The 16,310-nt window shown below is 31.4% G+C and overlaps 2 protein-coding genes across 4 annotated transcripts; one reads left to right on the plus strand and one right to left on the minus strand.

Annotated features, from left to right (window-relative positions):
- Positions 1 to 7,056: 7,056 nt before the first annotated feature.
- LOC125217048 (putative Myb family transcription factor At1g14600) lies at positions 7,057 to 10,441 on the plus strand. 2 transcript variants are annotated; one of them, XM_048118875.1, is made up of 6 exons: positions 7,057 to 7,494; positions 7,569 to 7,645; positions 7,722 to 7,758; positions 8,044 to 8,128; positions 8,237 to 8,381; positions 10,218 to 10,441. In XM_048118875.1, the coding sequence occupies exons 1-6, from the start codon at positions 7,353 to 7,355 to the stop codon at positions 10,428 to 10,430; spliced, it is 699 nt and encodes a 232-aa protein (XP_047974832.1). In that variant the 5' UTR covers positions 7,057 to 7,352; the 3' UTR covers positions 10,431 to 10,441. The 2 variants fall into 2 exon arrangements, with proteins under 2 accessions (XP_047974832.1, XP_047974833.1); XM_048118876.1 differs by having other exon boundaries at positions 8,062 to 8,128.
- A 115-nt stretch (positions 10,442 to 10,556) lies between these two features.
- LOC125217047 (uncharacterized protein At2g02148) lies at positions 10,557 to 15,804 on the minus strand. 2 transcript variants are annotated; one of them, XM_048118874.1, is made up of 8 exons: positions 15,447 to 15,804; positions 14,895 to 15,018; positions 14,468 to 14,806; positions 13,901 to 14,063; positions 12,385 to 12,508; positions 12,202 to 12,287; positions 11,312 to 11,512; positions 10,557 to 10,816 (listed from the first exon to the last, which is right to left on the minus strand). In XM_048118874.1, exons 1-7 carry the CDS (start codon positions 15,603 to 15,605, stop codon positions 11,359 to 11,361), a joined length of 1,149 nt encoding a protein of 382 aa, XP_047974831.1. In that variant the 5' UTR covers positions 15,606 to 15,804; the 3' UTR covers positions 10,557 to 10,816; positions 11,312 to 11,358. The 2 variants fall into 2 exon arrangements, with proteins under 2 accessions (XP_047974831.1, XP_047974830.1); XM_048118873.1 differs by having other exon boundaries at positions 12,222 to 12,287; positions 15,447 to 15,801.
- Positions 15,805 to 16,310: the final 506 nt, after the last annotated feature.

Here is a 16,310-nt window from a genome sequence, read left to right on the forward strand (position 1 = left end):
TATAAACTTACAACTTAATGTCTCCAAGTCATAATGCAATATTGAGGTTAAAATAGTCATTTTAGATTGTTTTAGATTTTTATTTAAATTCATGTTATATTTATTTACTTTTTTACCCTTTATATTAAAGTATTAATTAAATATACTTATTTAAGGACATTGACACTAATTATGCGATTACAATTTTATTAGCATGCAATCCTCATATTTATGATGGCAGTTTTTTTATATCTTATTGCATTTATTTAAGGACACATATTTAAAATAATAAAATGTTATATTTCATCGAATCTATATATTTAGTGTACATTTATTTACCTATGAAATAATAATATATTTTATTAGAAAATGAACCATATAACAGATTTCTTATCAAATTAATTTTTACAAATTTTAATTTATATAATTTAATAAAATAATTAGCTCTACAAAGTATTAAAATTTGTTATCTTATTTTATAAATAGTAAAGAATTAGATTTACTATGGCCAAAAATAATTATTTTATAATTAAACTGTAATTTTTAATATTGATAAATTTAATTTTATAACTTTTTTATTTAGAAGATTCTTTATAAGGAGTATTAAAGCTTTTAGCTCAATTCACGATAACATGGTATGCATTAAAATTTGATATATAATGTATTAATACTAATTGAGTTTAATATTTTGATTTTAAAAAAATTTAGTAATATTAATATTAATTTTTTATTTTCTTTATATTCTTAAGATTTGGAACATTAAATTCGAGCCTTAATAAAAAAATGTTTATACGTTCTAAACTCATCTCTTTAATATGTTAAAGACATGTGAATTATATTTTCTGTTTTTCTTAATAAAACATTAGAGTTCTTAAATCAATTCACTACTATATGTGTTAATACTAATTGGATATACTATTTTGAATTGTACCGTTTCAATAAAAATAATCACATACTTAATAAAAAAAATCACGTATTTTTAATTAATCTATTTAATATTATAAAAATATAGAGTTAATGTTTTCTCTTTTTCTTTATAAATTATTAGAGTTATAAGATCATTTACTATATTATGCAATAAATTAAAATTTGATACATAGTATATAATAATCATACTGATCGAGTTTTTGGATATGATTTTAATTCTTTACGTTCAAAATTTAATTTATTTAATTCTTAATATTTAGAATGCTATAATCGAACATCTATAAGAAAATAATCACATGTTCTTAACTCATATATTTACTATTTGAGTTATTCTCTTTTTTCATAGTATAAAATATTATAATTCTTTGCTCGGTTCACTATATCATGCAAACAACTAAATTTTGATATATATGATAGTACTAATATTAGTTGAGTTCACGGTTTTGATTTAAAATTTTTTATAATTTTAATTTTAATTCTTTTGCATTCCAAAATTTTAATTACTTCAAATTATTAATTTTTTACCTAAATTCCACAACTAAATCAATCAATCACTTATTTTTAAATTTTTTAAAACGTGTGATTGTTTATATTCTTAAATTTTAACATCAATTAGTAGTTGATATATAATAGTAGTACACTAAAATGAATTAAAATGTGAATAGAAGTCTCATCAATTATTTTTATTTTAAACAATTCCTAAAATTATGGAATCTAATCTTCTTCTTTATTTTGGAAAACAATAGTAACATATATCTTGATATATACATGTGGGTATTTATACAACTTAAAAATTTAATAGCTTTTAAATGATAACACTAAGAAATTTGAATGCAAATTTATTATTTCGTTGAATGATAACACTAGGAAATTGAGTGCAAATACATGTAGTTATTTCCATAACTTATAGTTTAAATGATTATTTACGACTAATAAAATAATTTGATTTGAATAACTATTTTTTGTTGAATGATAACACTAAATATATATAGTCATTTATATAACATAAAATTTAAATATTACTATTTAATATCATTTTAATTTATTTAATATTAGACATCAAGTATTTTTTATAACTTACAAATTTTATAATTATTTGATAATAAAATAATTAGATGACAATGACTATTATAATTATAATTTACTTTTTATTTTTATAAATTAAATTTAGTTGTTTAGAATTTATGAATTATTTAATAATAAAATAATTATATATAAATACTCATCAGGTAGCGAAAATAGTTGAGAATTGGTTAAAATTTTGACTAAAAAATGTGAATCTTAATTAATAGTACTTACCATGTAATTAGTTATAGATAGTTAATTTGATTAGCTTTCCTTCCTTAATAAAAATAGTAGTTATTTCCTTTTATCTAAAATAAGGGTATATTAGTACATATTTAAATAAGATTATGGAAAAAGTGACATAAGGGTATTATGGCTTAGAGACATTATGTCTCTAAATCACTGCTCTTTATTTTATTTATAATTGCGGATGTTCATAAATAGTGCGGATATCGTTTCAGAAATAGAGGCGTATCTGTGTAGTTAGACATGATAGGAGATTGTCCCATCTTAAGAAATTTTTTTGGATGGTTTCAAATTCCAAATCAAATGAACTTCTCTTTCCTTTGTTGAACTAGAACTAATAGTATCTTGATTTCATTGTGTGGCCCCATCTACAAATTCAACTTTTTTGTCGCATAGAAACAAGAAAAAGCACAAGCTTAAGAAATTTAATTGTATGTCTAAAAGATAATTTTAGAGAGTATTTTGTCTTTTTTAGTTATAGAGTGAACTAGAATTTATATTGAGTGAATTATGAATTTAGTTTATGGACAATTAGATTTTAACCTTTTCATTATTTAAATAATTTTATTAGTATTATTAATTTTTGGACATATGGTATCATCATGTTAGACGAACTTGCATTATTCCAAGATATTTTTATTCTTTTAGCTATTTTTTGAGTTGAGGGACAAAATTGTTCATTGACTATATAACCACTAATATATGTCATTCAAATGGTACATGAAACAATATTAAATACTTCATCGGATACATTTCTTGTGATTTTGGTTTTAACCGTTTTTCACTTTTTTTTCCTTCTTTCTCATATTTTTATTTATTATTCTTAAAATATTAAAATAAATTAATTACAAAAATTTTAAATCGCAATTTATTTAAGCAAATTTTATCAATGTTTAATTTAAAAAGATGATAAATAAATAAGTGAGATAACTAATTAAATTATGCTCTTTGTTGCATATATTTTAATTGTGTTGATACATATTTTTATATATTTATTTTATTACAATACTACCGATATGATATACTCCCTCATTCTGTTATTAGCCGTCTTGATTGATCATTTTAGTTCGTCCACTATTATGAGTCTCGGTTCACTTTTATCATAAATGGTAGGTTGACCACATTTTCCACTAACTCGTTCTCCTCACATTTTATTATAAAATTAATATATAAAAATGGATCTCACATTTCATTATCTTTTTCTATTCACTTTCTTTTGTATTTCTAAAACTCTGTGCAGAATTCAAATAGGATTCCTAGTGGCGGACGGAGAAAATAGTTGTTTTTTGAATATTTTATTGATATGTTGAAAGTACAAGACATTTTTTTTAGAATCAAATAATTTAAAATTTAATCCAATAGTAACTCGTTTATTTAGGATATTAGATTAATAGGTATATAAAAATATATGAAAAAAGGAAACAAATAAGAAAAAAAAGTTGAGTGAAACAAAAATAATAAAGAAGGTAGCCAATGAAGTATTCCGTATAATTTAATATCATTTCAAGTACCCTTTGAATGATGCATATTAGTGGATATATAGTTAATGGATAATTTTTTCCTTAGTTAAAAACATAGCCAAAAGGGTAAAAATATTCAAGGATAGTGCAAAAGTTCCTCCAACCGGAATATATCCTATGTCCAGGAATTAATGGTGTTGATAAAATTAATCTGGTATCGGATGTTATTTTACTCAATTGGCCAAAGACTAAATTTGTAGTTCAGTCTTTTGGGTTTAAACTTTGAAACTATATCAAACGCAATACTTAAGCTTTAAAATTATCTTCACACGTCCCTGGACTTTGATGTAATATTGTTAGAGGTATTTTTGAACTTTTTTTTTTTCCAAATCACCATTCGGTCCTTACAGGACATTTTAATTAGTCTATTTGTGATAGGTCACCATTTCCTTTATTAAATCATTATTTGTAATATTAATCCTACAAATTACTAATTAACAATTAAACTTCAAATAAATGAATGCTAATACGACATGGGAAGTAAAAGTATACCTTCCTTCCGATTATTATTCAAATTTTGTTTTGGGTCATTACTCATTGTTAGTTCCACGAAAATACATTTTATATTGCCTACAATCTTTTATTGATGAGCGATATTACTATTGTACAAATAATATGATAACTAAGGGTTCATATGGAATTTTACTTATTATTGTAGACTAAAATAGATATATCTATCTGAGCATGAAAAAAAAAAAGAACTGAAAAGTGGATAGTTCAGTGGTTGCGCAGCATGCTCGATTTTTTCAATGATCCAATGAAGCAGGTTTAGAATAAATTTGGTTGCCCTCCATGCACCGTCTATCTTTTTGTACGCACAAAAAAAGAACTAAAAGTGGAGTATTTATTTATTTCAAGTACCAAAGCAACTACAAATAATTGCGCAATTGAAAATGGAGAAACAAGAAAAAGGTAGTCCGTAGTAGCATGGAAGAGTTGTCACAGAAAAGAGGTTGTTCTTGGTCCTACGCACCCTACTAGGCCTCGTCACTCAAGGTCATACGTGCACCCAGAGTTTGAAAATGCCGCTCGGCGTCTCGTTGATAGTTATTTATCCGATGAGCCAGCCGCGATAGGAGCCAATTATATTTGATCGTTGTTCCTACGCATTGCTATCACGTCGACATAATGTGGTGAATACTTCTACCAGCACTTCCATGATATTGGACGCAAGAGACTCGTCGTGCAGAAAAGTGCACAACGACCATTCATTATCAACGCAACATGACCAGATTGAGCCAAACGATTCTGTCATGGGGTCATCGAGGACTTTTACGATACATATTTGAGATGACTGATGATGCAGAACACTTAATTAATGATAAATATGGTTTTGCGGGGTCACAACTTTCCTTGTATGCTAGGAAGCAAAGATTGGATGTGTAGTTATCTCATGGAATGGATGGACTGCATACAAGGACACATTCAATGATCATCCTCTAAAGAAATGATGACCAACGTTTATAGATCTAATTAACATGAATATTTTGGTGCGATCAAGTTGAAGATGACATCAACGTCCTAGATTGACCACTTGTCTGCAACGAAGTATGCAATAGCAAGTTACTGAATATCGAGTTCACGACCAATCACCAAAAAATATGATATATGCTACTACTTGGTCGATAACATTTATCGAAGATGGTCAGTGTGAGAATCAATTAAATGGCCTACTTACCTAGAAAGGGCATTATTTGCTCATAGGAAATAGGTGGCCTGAAAGGGCGTTGAGCAAGTTTTCGGTGTACCCCAAGCATGTTAGACGATTGTAAAAGGTATGCTGCGTATGCGCTCTCAATCATCTATTATCGATGAGGGTCAGGTATGTTGTGTACAATGTGATTATCGAAGGCCTAGACCAACCTAGTCTGGCTGGCCCATCAGAGACCTATCGTATATAATTAGAAATTTCTGAATTTAATTAAGTAATTAATTACTAATTGTCTATTTCTCAATTTATATGTGTCACTCTTGTGCATGACACATGCTAATTTTCTGTACTGTTCTAATTTTCCATATTTATGCAACATTTAATTTTGGACGGATTCAATTTTTTATATACGGAGTATTTATTTATCCAAGATGTAAAAATAATGGTAGTATAGTACTCCCTCCGTCCGCGATTAGGAGTCCCAATCAATTTTACGCACCCGTTTTATAAAAATTATAAAAAATAGTTAAAAGTGGAGAAATGGTAATGTAATAGAGAGAATAATGTTGACAAGAGTCTTCTCAACATTATTCTATTTTTTACTTTACTATTTCTCCACTTTAACTATTTTTTATCATTTTTATAAAATAGGTGCGCAAAAGTGACCGGGACTCCTAATCGCGGACAGAGGGAGTATACATTTATAAATATTACTCATGTCTTGGTATTCAAACATAATATCTAATGAACAATTATAGGATTTTTTGAATTTATCATAGTTACTTCATAAGTAGTACTTTACTCTCTTCTTTTTTTTACTTTATTCTTTCTCGTACTCTTTTTTTTTCCATTCAACTCGTTAATTACAACTTTATTCACGGTCGAAAAAATGCATCAATAAAGTGGAACAGAGGGAGTAATAATAGGAAAAAAATGATGTTACTACAAAGTCAACAAATAGACTTTAAACATATGTTTAAGTTTAAATTTAGTGAAAATCAGACATAATACATGTTATATGGTATTTTATTTTTGTATATAATATTTTTTAGCACCAAGTATACTTGAAAAAAATAAAAAGTAAACAAGGTTTGTGGCTCGGCCTCTACCTAGGCTGACCTTAATGAAATGACAGTGAAATGTATGGTCTATTATCATTTATAATAAAAAGTGATCTAAGACTTATATTTGCAAACAAAATAAAATTGAAAAATGTGACTCCTATCAGCGGACGGAAAGTAGTAGTAGTAATAATAATAATAATAATAATAATAATAATAATTAGTTGTGGATGTCATTTATAAACTTTTATATATTTATACAAGATCTTCACCGCTTTAAACAAATTATGATTCCACTGAAAATTCTAATACTACAAATATACATACGCATTTATTATAGCATAAAATTACCTAAAAAATTGAATGAGAAGTAAAAAAGGAGTGGTTATAGAAATGAAGAAGAAATTGGTGTAGTTTAGTGATGATGGCAAAGCAATTAAAGATGGTAGAGAGAGAGAAAATAGTCAAAGGAGGAGCAGAGTGTTGCAGCGCAGCAGTTGGTATTTGTATTTTGGTAATGATTTCGTGCGGAGAAGAAGATCAGATGCCTCGTGATATTCCTTTTCTTTTCAATTCCCTTTTTGCTTTGCCGCATTTCCTCCCCTTCACACATATACATACACTTATAGATACATATACGTCTCTCTCTCTACACAGTACAGGAATTTTGCAGCTGTAGCTCTGCATACTCCTCTTCCTACCCTATTTATTTTATCCACGCCTTCTCCTTCTCTCTCTCTCTCCTATTTATGAAATTGATTATTTAAAGTGAATTGGGGTCAGAAGAGGCGAGAATTCCTTCCTTTTGTTCCCTTCGATTAAAGCAGGTCGCAATTGAAGTATCCCAATCCTCAGGTGCCAATACTAATAAAAATCAAATCGAGAATCAGAATCAGAATCAGAATGGGTAGCGGTAGCTACGGCGGCGTTGGGAGGAATAATGGCGTGAGGCAGTACGTCAGATCAAAGGTTCCGCGCCTCCGATGGACTCCCGATCTCCACCACTGCTTCGTCCACGCCGTTGACCGCCTTGGCGGCCAAGACAGTGCGTTACTCCGATCCTCTTCTTCCTAATTGGTTGTGATTTAGTTTAATTTTGGTTTGTGTGTGTTTTTGCAGAAGCAACTCCTAAATTGGTTCTTCAATTGATGGAAGTGAGAGGCCTCACCATATCTCATGTCAAAAGCCATCTACAGGTTCAAATCCACCATCTTAATGTACGCATTTTATTCATTTGAGTTTAGTTTCTCATCTCTTCTTCTTGTTTAATAGATGTACAGAAGCATGAAGACTGAAGCTGCCAGACGAGGTATATATATATATATTATTGTGTGTGTTGAATAATCTTCTGAAAATTCAGTAGTACTCCTGCATATGCTACTATCTTTTATGGAAATGGAATTGGGAGGGTGTAACCACTTCATTTATGAATAACATCCCATTTTTATGGCATTTCATGTGAAGAAACACAGTCCCACCAAGTCTTCTAATAAAGGCATATATCCAAGGAATGCTACAACCCTCATTTATTCATTTAATTCAATTCACACCCTAATGCTATTATTAATTGTACTAATACACACAATGTCTCAAGTTTCAAATGTGTTCCCAGAGATGAGCATTTCACAGCAAAGGAAACACTGTTGCGAAGAACAAATGTTTCTCTCTCCTGCAAAAAGGTGACCTCTTTTTATCTCTAATAAATTATGTCGAGAAAAACAAGAAGGATTTGGATTTGGATTTGTGTATCAAGTTCCTTTTCAGTTATAATTACAAATGCTGTGTAGAGCGAGAGTGGGGAAAGTGGAAGAATGCAGCCAAAGGAATCCGTACGGAGATGATGATTACATGGGTGAGAAAGTTAAAGAAAATGAAAACCCTTCTTCTGCCACTACTGCCGATGTACTGCTCCTGCATTCTGACTTTTTCAAGGTATAATCAATGACCTCTCTCTCTCTCTCTCTCTCTCTCTCATATCAAAGGTTTGGGTTTGAAAAGGAGTTGGATGAAGTGCATGAACCCAGCAAAGTTGGTTTTGGTTGTTGAGGATGAATGACTTCCTTGCATATATATGTGCATATTTCTAAAGTTGGTACATTATTTATGAGCTTTGGTCAATGTTCTTTATCTCGTTTTTGTTGCCATTCTCCATCCTTTTTTGCTTCTTTCGCTACTAATTAATTAATTTTGGAAAAATACATAATTGGAATAAGATAATAGATAATCAATGCAAAAAAAAAATACTTAGGTATGATACAAAAACTAATAATTCAATGAAGGATTTTTGGGCATGTTGAATTTGTGTTTCATTTTGTTGCATGGAGTGTACTTGTACATCATGAAATTTTAAGTTAGTACTCATATAACTTTTATTTTAAGTTCTGTATAATATGTCTCGTAACAGTATTAGATTTAAAAATTTCATACTTCATTTAATGCAAAGTTTATTGACGTGGTCCATAATTTGGTTGTACTATCAAAATGGTATGTTAATGCCTTTATAAAAGTTTATGAATTCAAATAATAAATTATATCCATGTATAAACAGATAAATTATAGTATATGAGTTCAAAGTTTATTAAGAGTTTCTATATAATCTTGGCCTGCATGAAAAATTGAATTAGATACAAAAACACAAATACCATAGTTTTTTGCCTTATATATATTGCAACATACTAAAATGTATTACCAAATTATCATTTAATTTTAAAAAGAGATTGTATTGTAGATGCATCAAAACTTATTAGTAGTAATCAATTTTTAAAATAGTAATAGTTGATTCAATTTTGGGGAACATTTTGAGGTAGCTCAATCACAGAATCAAAACTGTGCAATATATTGATTTTGTCTCCCTTCATATATGAAGAAATAAATAAGCCATATATAAACCTTGTCCCCCTCCGTGCAGTTTGTCTGCTGAAAATACCAAATGCTAAAAAAATAGGTGGTCTTCGGTAGCCCATTTAATACACTGAAATTCGTACTACTATATTAATTTAAATGGACCATCAAATAAACACCCATATCCCTATTAGTTTTACTCATTTCATTTTTTTTTTAAAAAACATTCAATCATCTTTCCTATTTTTTCCTCTCTTCTTACTTTTAAGCACAATTTCTTAATCTCTATGTCTAAAAGTTTTGATTCAACTAAGTTGAGACCAAGGGAATATTAGTAGTATCTATTAGTACAAGATTTATTTATACCTTCATCAATAAACTCACTAGGTAAAACTTTTTAAATTCTCTAGCTTTGGCTAATATTTTGTCTACCTGTTTAGGACTATTCTTTTAGACATGTACTTTTGGATAAATTATAGCTAACCTTATTTGGTGGTTGTAATTTTAATCAGATTGAAATTTAAAAATATTACTCCACTCCGTATCTGTTTTGTTAATACACTCATGTAAGTAATAGGTAAAAATGCACTCTAGGTTTTTAAGTATTTTTCTATTCTATTGCATATAACAATGTAAATTTAACTAAGTAGTAGTGGTATTATTTTTATTGACATTATTCCACCACTAACCATTTTATTTTCACTCTTCTTTACTTTATCAGCTTTATCCGCTCATCACATATTCACCTAATAAATTTTAAAACTGGTGTGTAATCAAATGTGATGAATCTTTATTTGGACTGGATGGAGTATCTCTATTACATATGGAAATAGTGGGGGGCTTATTTATTCTTACATTTCGTCTATGTTCTTGCTATATTTGGGTGTTCATACTTTTAAAATTTTAATTTTTTGTGTGTAAATATAGCTGCAGAAGGGGATATGCAAGATGGAGCAGTTTAGTAGTGGGAATGAAGATGGGTGTGAATTGTCACTGTGTCTGGCTTCGCACAATCCAATTGCAGATAACCTCCAGAAAAGTAATGTGTCTGTGTCTTGTACCACTGAGATCAGTGATGCCATTTCTTCTAATTCTTCTCATGAATTCCCTGGAATAAACCTTGATCTATCCATTGCTTGACCTTCCTTTAATCAAATTTCCTTTTTATTTTCTTTTATATTAGTATTTCACAAGTTTTTTGTTTATTTATACTGTCTTCGAGTTTGATGTGACCAAGAACCAATGTCTTCCAAGTTAAGAACCCAGTGCTCCAAATATACTAGTACTTCGTATAAATCTAATGAGGAAATGTTGCTGAGGTTACACAACATTTCGAAGTTAACATTATAAAGTTACGATTTGGAGTTGGGAGCATGCAAATGGGGATGAATATTTGTACACACTTTGACTGGGGATTTCAAGACTCAAGTCCCTAGCCTCTTGGTACCACATTCAGAGCAGAACTTTGAGGTCTCCCTGAGATACGGAACTCCACATTCGTCGCAGAACTTTGCCGGACTTGTTGGCTGAAACCACAACAAAGAAAATTCCAACATCAAGTAATGCTCTTCATGTATAGTAATAAAACTTCTCCAAAATCAAGAACGGATTGCATGTTGCACCACAGAAACCTAGAGGAAGTGTTTACATGTATGAATTATCTTATTACCATAGGGTTAGCAGTAGTCGAAGGTGTAACTTTTTATGGAGACAACTACCAAAGGCCTGCGTATCCCTATGGTCTATGGTTCAGATCAGTTATAGAAAACAGTTGAAAGATTTTAGTAGCAACAAGAGGAGAATGCATTTTTATGGGTAAATGAATATGAATGTAAAGGGCTGCGCCACGGATAACACCCGAGACCTTTGGTCTCGGCATTACCTCTTTACGAACTCACACACAGAGAGGAGGATGCATTATTAGAAAACATAAATCCAGATAAACCAAAGTTAGACAAGGCCATTGTAAACTTGAATATTAGGTGGAAAGTGGAGAAAAGTTGAGTAACAACGAAACTCACCATAACATGCAGACGTCCACCAACGTGACCAAGAGACTGTAGAGAAGCTATATGGTTGAGGGCCGATGATGGCTGCTGGTTGTGAACCATTTCAGGCAACTGAGGTGGGGGAATACACTGTTGGCTGAGCATATAGTGAGTCGAATGGGAACTGTGATTGATAGAATTGTTATGCCCCTCGTGCATAGGATGAAACTGAGCCTGATGAGCAAGTGATTACAATATTATCAGACAATTAATCCTTGGCTAACGAATCAAATGAAGACATTAACATGAAGATGTTCTTTAACATCTCTGTATAAAGATAAAAAGCAATGACAAAGTCTTTTTCTAATTGACATTAAAGCCAATATAAGGACAGATATAGTCGATTAATTTGAAGGGAATAGAAGAACTATAAACAGTACTTGCTCAAAGAAATTCTCATTTATACATTTTCATTGAGTGACGGCATTATACTAGGATATAACATAGATCTTTGTATGATAGTAAATTAACATTACTGTATGATACATTTTCATTGAGTGACGGCATTGTACTAGGATATAACATAGATCTTTGTATGATAGTAAATTAACATTACTGTTCATCTTTGGTTAATAGATAGATGCATCTGTTCCTCATGTGGTTTTCCAATCAAAAGTTCTACCAGAATAGGCTGATTTAACATCTTCTAAAGCTTTAATTAGACAGTACATGTATATGGAAATAAACAATACCAATTCATCATATCATGATAATTGATTTCACTGAAATACTTTTTACTATCATGCTTCTTCATCATCCTCCAGATAGAAAAGAAGGCTGAAATGAAGCACTAACAAGAGCCGAAATGGTACAGCACATACATCAAACTCAAGTCACATGAAAAATGAATGTACCCCAGTTACCAATATAAAGAATATCTCACTTCGTTTGCTGCTCGATAGCCTTGAGAAGTCGCCATTGAAGAAGAATTTTCAGGACTAGGGAATGCCTGAAAAGTATGTTTGGAGTTTAAATTTGATACTACAACCATTAAAATGGTGAGGCCAGAACCAGCAGTTTAACTCAAAGAATTCTGTATAGCTTACAGGCAAACAAGGCATATTGGAGTTAGAATTTGACACAGCACGCCTATATTTGTGCCTTGGAGCATAAAATTTGTAGTCTCTAGCAAAAACAGCAACTTCATTTCGTCCAGTCAGCCTCTTAAACCTATTTCAGATATTGTACAGTAGATGGTCAAGACTTAAGAGTGACTGTCATTATTCTCAAAGCATACGGAATATTAGGTACAACATTTAAAAGTAAGACACCAGGATGTGCTACTGAATAAGTACAAAAACTGAGATCAATTCGAACCATTATAAGTATTTCTGAAAAAAATTCATGTAAATTTATACCAGTCACAAATAGCGAACAATAACATAATGAATGTAAATGTACTGTAAGGAGTTCCAGTAACCTCACATAGTAGATCAAAATATGATTTCACTCAAACCAAACAAGCTTCAGTTCAACTTATGATATTCAAATGATTTTTCCCATGATGCATTGAAACCATTTCTTTATTCAATTCTAAGTTCCTTAAAAATATCAATATTCAAATGAATTTTCTTATGATTTTTCTCATGATGCATTAAAATACTAAAATCTAAAGTTTTCAGTTAGTCTAGTCCTCTGCCCTGTGCTACTTCAAATGATTTTTCTTAAGATTTTTCTCATGATGCATTAAAATACTAAAATCTACAATTTTCAGTTAGTCTAGTCCTCTGCCCTGTGCTACTTCCATCTTGGGGTGCTACCAGACAATTACATATTAAAGGCAGGGACAAGAGATATCACTCAGCTTCCCATATAATCTCTCCCCTGATTTTGGAATTCAAACCAATTTAAGAATTTCAACATAAAGAATCAAATTCTTTCAATGAATAATTTTTCAAGACACATTTATTGTGGAAAATCAACTTTTGGTTACTTACTACACAAGCACAAGGAGCTTTTGTTTTGTTGGAGAAAATTGTGGTTTTCCATCATTCAATGATTTTCCTAATACTTGTTATTTTGATCATGGTTCCACAATATACACTTTTATCATGCATTCTCAGTTTCAAACAATTTCTTATCAATTATGGGGCATGTACTACATTTTCTAAAGTTTTACTTATACCATAACATATTACATTATGTTATGAACCAGAAGATGCATCACTTTGTCCCTTACTTATATCCAACAAAACATTTTGGAAAATAAGGTCTATTTACGTATTTAACTAATTTGATGAAACTCTGAAAAACCACTCTATATTCAGTGATCTGAAAAAGAATGATAAAACTATTGAAAACCAACTAAATTTTAAGCATCCAAGATCGTAAATGCAGCCTACGTGTTCAGGTAATGACAAATTAATCCTTGAAAGAATATCTACCAGTACTTTAAGTAATTTATAGCTAGACAGGGTAAACACATCCTTTCTATGGATAGAAAATACTAGTATATGGGTCAAAGAAATATACCACATTTATCAAGATCAAAAAGCATAGCTGGGACTTAAAAATTGACCAGAACTAGTTTTCCTAGGGCAGGACAATTAACTGATAACATACCACTCAGCATCATCAATACCAACTTTGGTTGGTTTTTCAACGATAGCTAAGCCATTGACCACCACAAAGCGCACACGCTTCTCCTCCTGTATCACCAATTCGGGAAACTTTGATCTTGTTTCAAATGAAGTCGCTAGCTCCCTTCTCTTAAAAATACAAGTACCTACAAGTAGAATATCAACATGAGACAGCTTCCAGGAGTAGCAACTCCATAGTTCTCCATCTCCGAGAGAGAAAGGCCAGTCTCCAAACATTAAAAATAAACCACGTAGGAGTAACAGGCATGTAAATGTAATAGTCCACTATCCAGCTCTCCTAATTCACATAAATAATGTTCTCTTTTTTTGAACTCTTGGGAAGGAAATGGCCTATTCAAACTGCAGCCTGTAAAAAAAAACCTCCATATATCCGGTACATCTATGCAGCAGATAAGGATTGTAGAGAAGCCAAAGACGCTATGGAACATGGAAATGAATTTAATACACTAACTGGCAACTTCTCAAATTTCCAGAAGGAAACTTCAAAATTCGGTTAATTCTAACTCGTAAGGAGTAAAACAAATCACACCTTTTCTAGGAAATTTCTTTGCAAGCTTTCTATACAATCCACCAGCAGCTTCAAGGGCCACACCAATGGTCTTCTCGCGGATGCCACTCATTGATGATAATCTCGTGTTAACTTCATTCACTAGTGTTTCATATAGATTAGCAATATACATTAGTGGCAAAGCATAGCGTGCATCGCCTTCATATCGAATCTCTTTGGACTTCCTCTTGCTTTCTTGTGACGATTGTTGTACCATGTAATCAGTGTCATAATCTGACATCTCAATAACATGTGGATCAATAAAATGATTCACGATGACGTCCATAAACCTTGCCCTAGCGGTTTCAATAGGCGACACATCTGGCAACAGGGTACTAGTGTTAGATTGACATTAGGTTATCCTAAATGACTTCAAATACTTGGTAATTATATGGTACACAAATGTCACCATCAATTGTCAAATTTGAGTAGGGAGCACATGATGACCCATTATTTTCAAGACTACTCCTCTCGTCCTCCACACCCATGCTGTGAAGTGGCAAAGAGCTTTGGTAAGGCTCGCGCATGCAATCCTACATCAACAAAAAATGAGAATGTTGTATAGTGAATTCAAACAGATAACATCATAGTCAATTCAATATTATGATAAATAAAGTGAGCAGAAAAGAGCTTGTCAGTGCCACAATAATTTGATATACACACGAACACTTGAACAAAATTTGTTCATGTGAAACAGCATATATGTTTTAGCAGTTCAATAAACTTTAACGAGAATAAGGAAAAACAGGGAGTCGATATGGTGGTGGAAAAAGAGAATCTTCTCCATGAAAATTGATTTCTCGTACATGAGTTTCCCAGATGAAATTCACAGATTAAACATTATCATCATTGAAAAATAAAAGTTAAATTGAATAAAAACGGTCCCTTTTCACGAAATCGAGAATGGAAGAAGTCACATCACGACGACCAAAAGAAATAAATCCACTAGTTTAGTACTAACACTGGCGACAGCGGAGGAGCGGTCGTCGTTATCGTCGGTGACATGATCGGCGGCGGCTTCATCCCCGGAATTGGGATCGTGCAATGAGGTGCCGATGTAGGAGTTGGCGGCGGCGGCGGATGACAAATCGTAGTGCTCCACGGGAAGTCTGCTCCCCATCGGCAGCAGCTTAAAACCCTAACAGCGGAAATCGGAGAAAATGGAGGGAAACGAAGGGGGGAAAAAATTTAACGGCTATCCAGATTAGTGAATGAGTGTCTACAAGTGCAGGTTCCGGGATTTCCGAAGCTCAGTCCGAACCTGGCGCCGCCGAAACCCTCCTGCCTTCCAAGTTCCAAACCAGTAGGTCGCGAGAGGTACGGTGATTCGCTATATATGCCTTATTGAATTAAATAATATTTTCTTTTCAATTTTCCACTTATTACTACTCCTTTGTCCCACCAAATAGACTTATTTCTTCTTTTTTTTTTTCAACCAAAATGACTATTACTGAAAATTAAAATATATACTCCCTTTGTCCCAGTTTAAAAGTCACATATTGCCATAAAAGTCCATCCCAGTTTAAGAGTCACATTTAGAATTTTCCATATTTGAACATAAAATTTTGCTCCATTATTCATCAAAATTACACTCAAATGTCGTTATCTACATAAAAATGAACTAAATAAATAAATAAAAAACCAAAAAGTCAAACCATCTCACTTTCCACCAACTCACTTCATTTATTACACACTCCACCAATTTCTTAAAACCCGTGCCATAATTAATTGGTACTCCTAAACTGGGACGGAGGGAGTAATATTTATCTTTATTTTATTTTCTTTATTTATTACACAAAATAAAATTGTAGTATAAAATTTTTTT

Source organism: Salvia hispanica, chromosome 3, assembly GCF_023119035.1.
Source record: "Salvia hispanica cultivar TCC Black 2014 chromosome 3, UniMelb_Shisp_WGS_1.0, whole genome shotgun sequence".
Classification (NCBI taxonomy): domain Eukaryota; kingdom Viridiplantae; phylum Streptophyta; class Magnoliopsida; order Lamiales; family Lamiaceae; genus Salvia; species Salvia hispanica.

Coding starts and splice junctions, on each gene's coding strand:
- LOC125217048 (XM_048118875.1), top strand. CDS start 7,353: ATGGGTAGCGGTAGCTACGGCGGCGTTGGGAGGAATAATGGCGTGAGG. Junction 7,495..7,568: donor CCGCCTTGGCGGCCAAGACA/GTGCGTTACTCC, acceptor GTGTTTTTGCAG/AAGCAACTCCTAAATTGGTT. Junction 8,129..8,236: donor TTTCTCTCTCCTGCAAAAAG/GTGACCTCTTTT, acceptor AATGCTGTGTAG/AGCGAGAGTGGGGAAAGTGG.
- LOC125217047 (XM_048118873.1), bottom strand. CDS start 15,605: ATGGGGAGCAGACTTCCCGTGGAGCACTACGATTTGTCATCCGCCGCC. Junction 15,019..15,446: donor GCTCCTCCGCTGTCGCCAGT/GTTAGTACTAAA, acceptor TTGTTGATGTAG/GATTGCATGCGCGAGCCTTA. Junction 14,064..14,467: donor AAAGAAATTTCCTAGAAAAG/GTGTGATTTGTT, acceptor TTCTACTTGTAG/GTACTTGTATTTTTAAGAGA.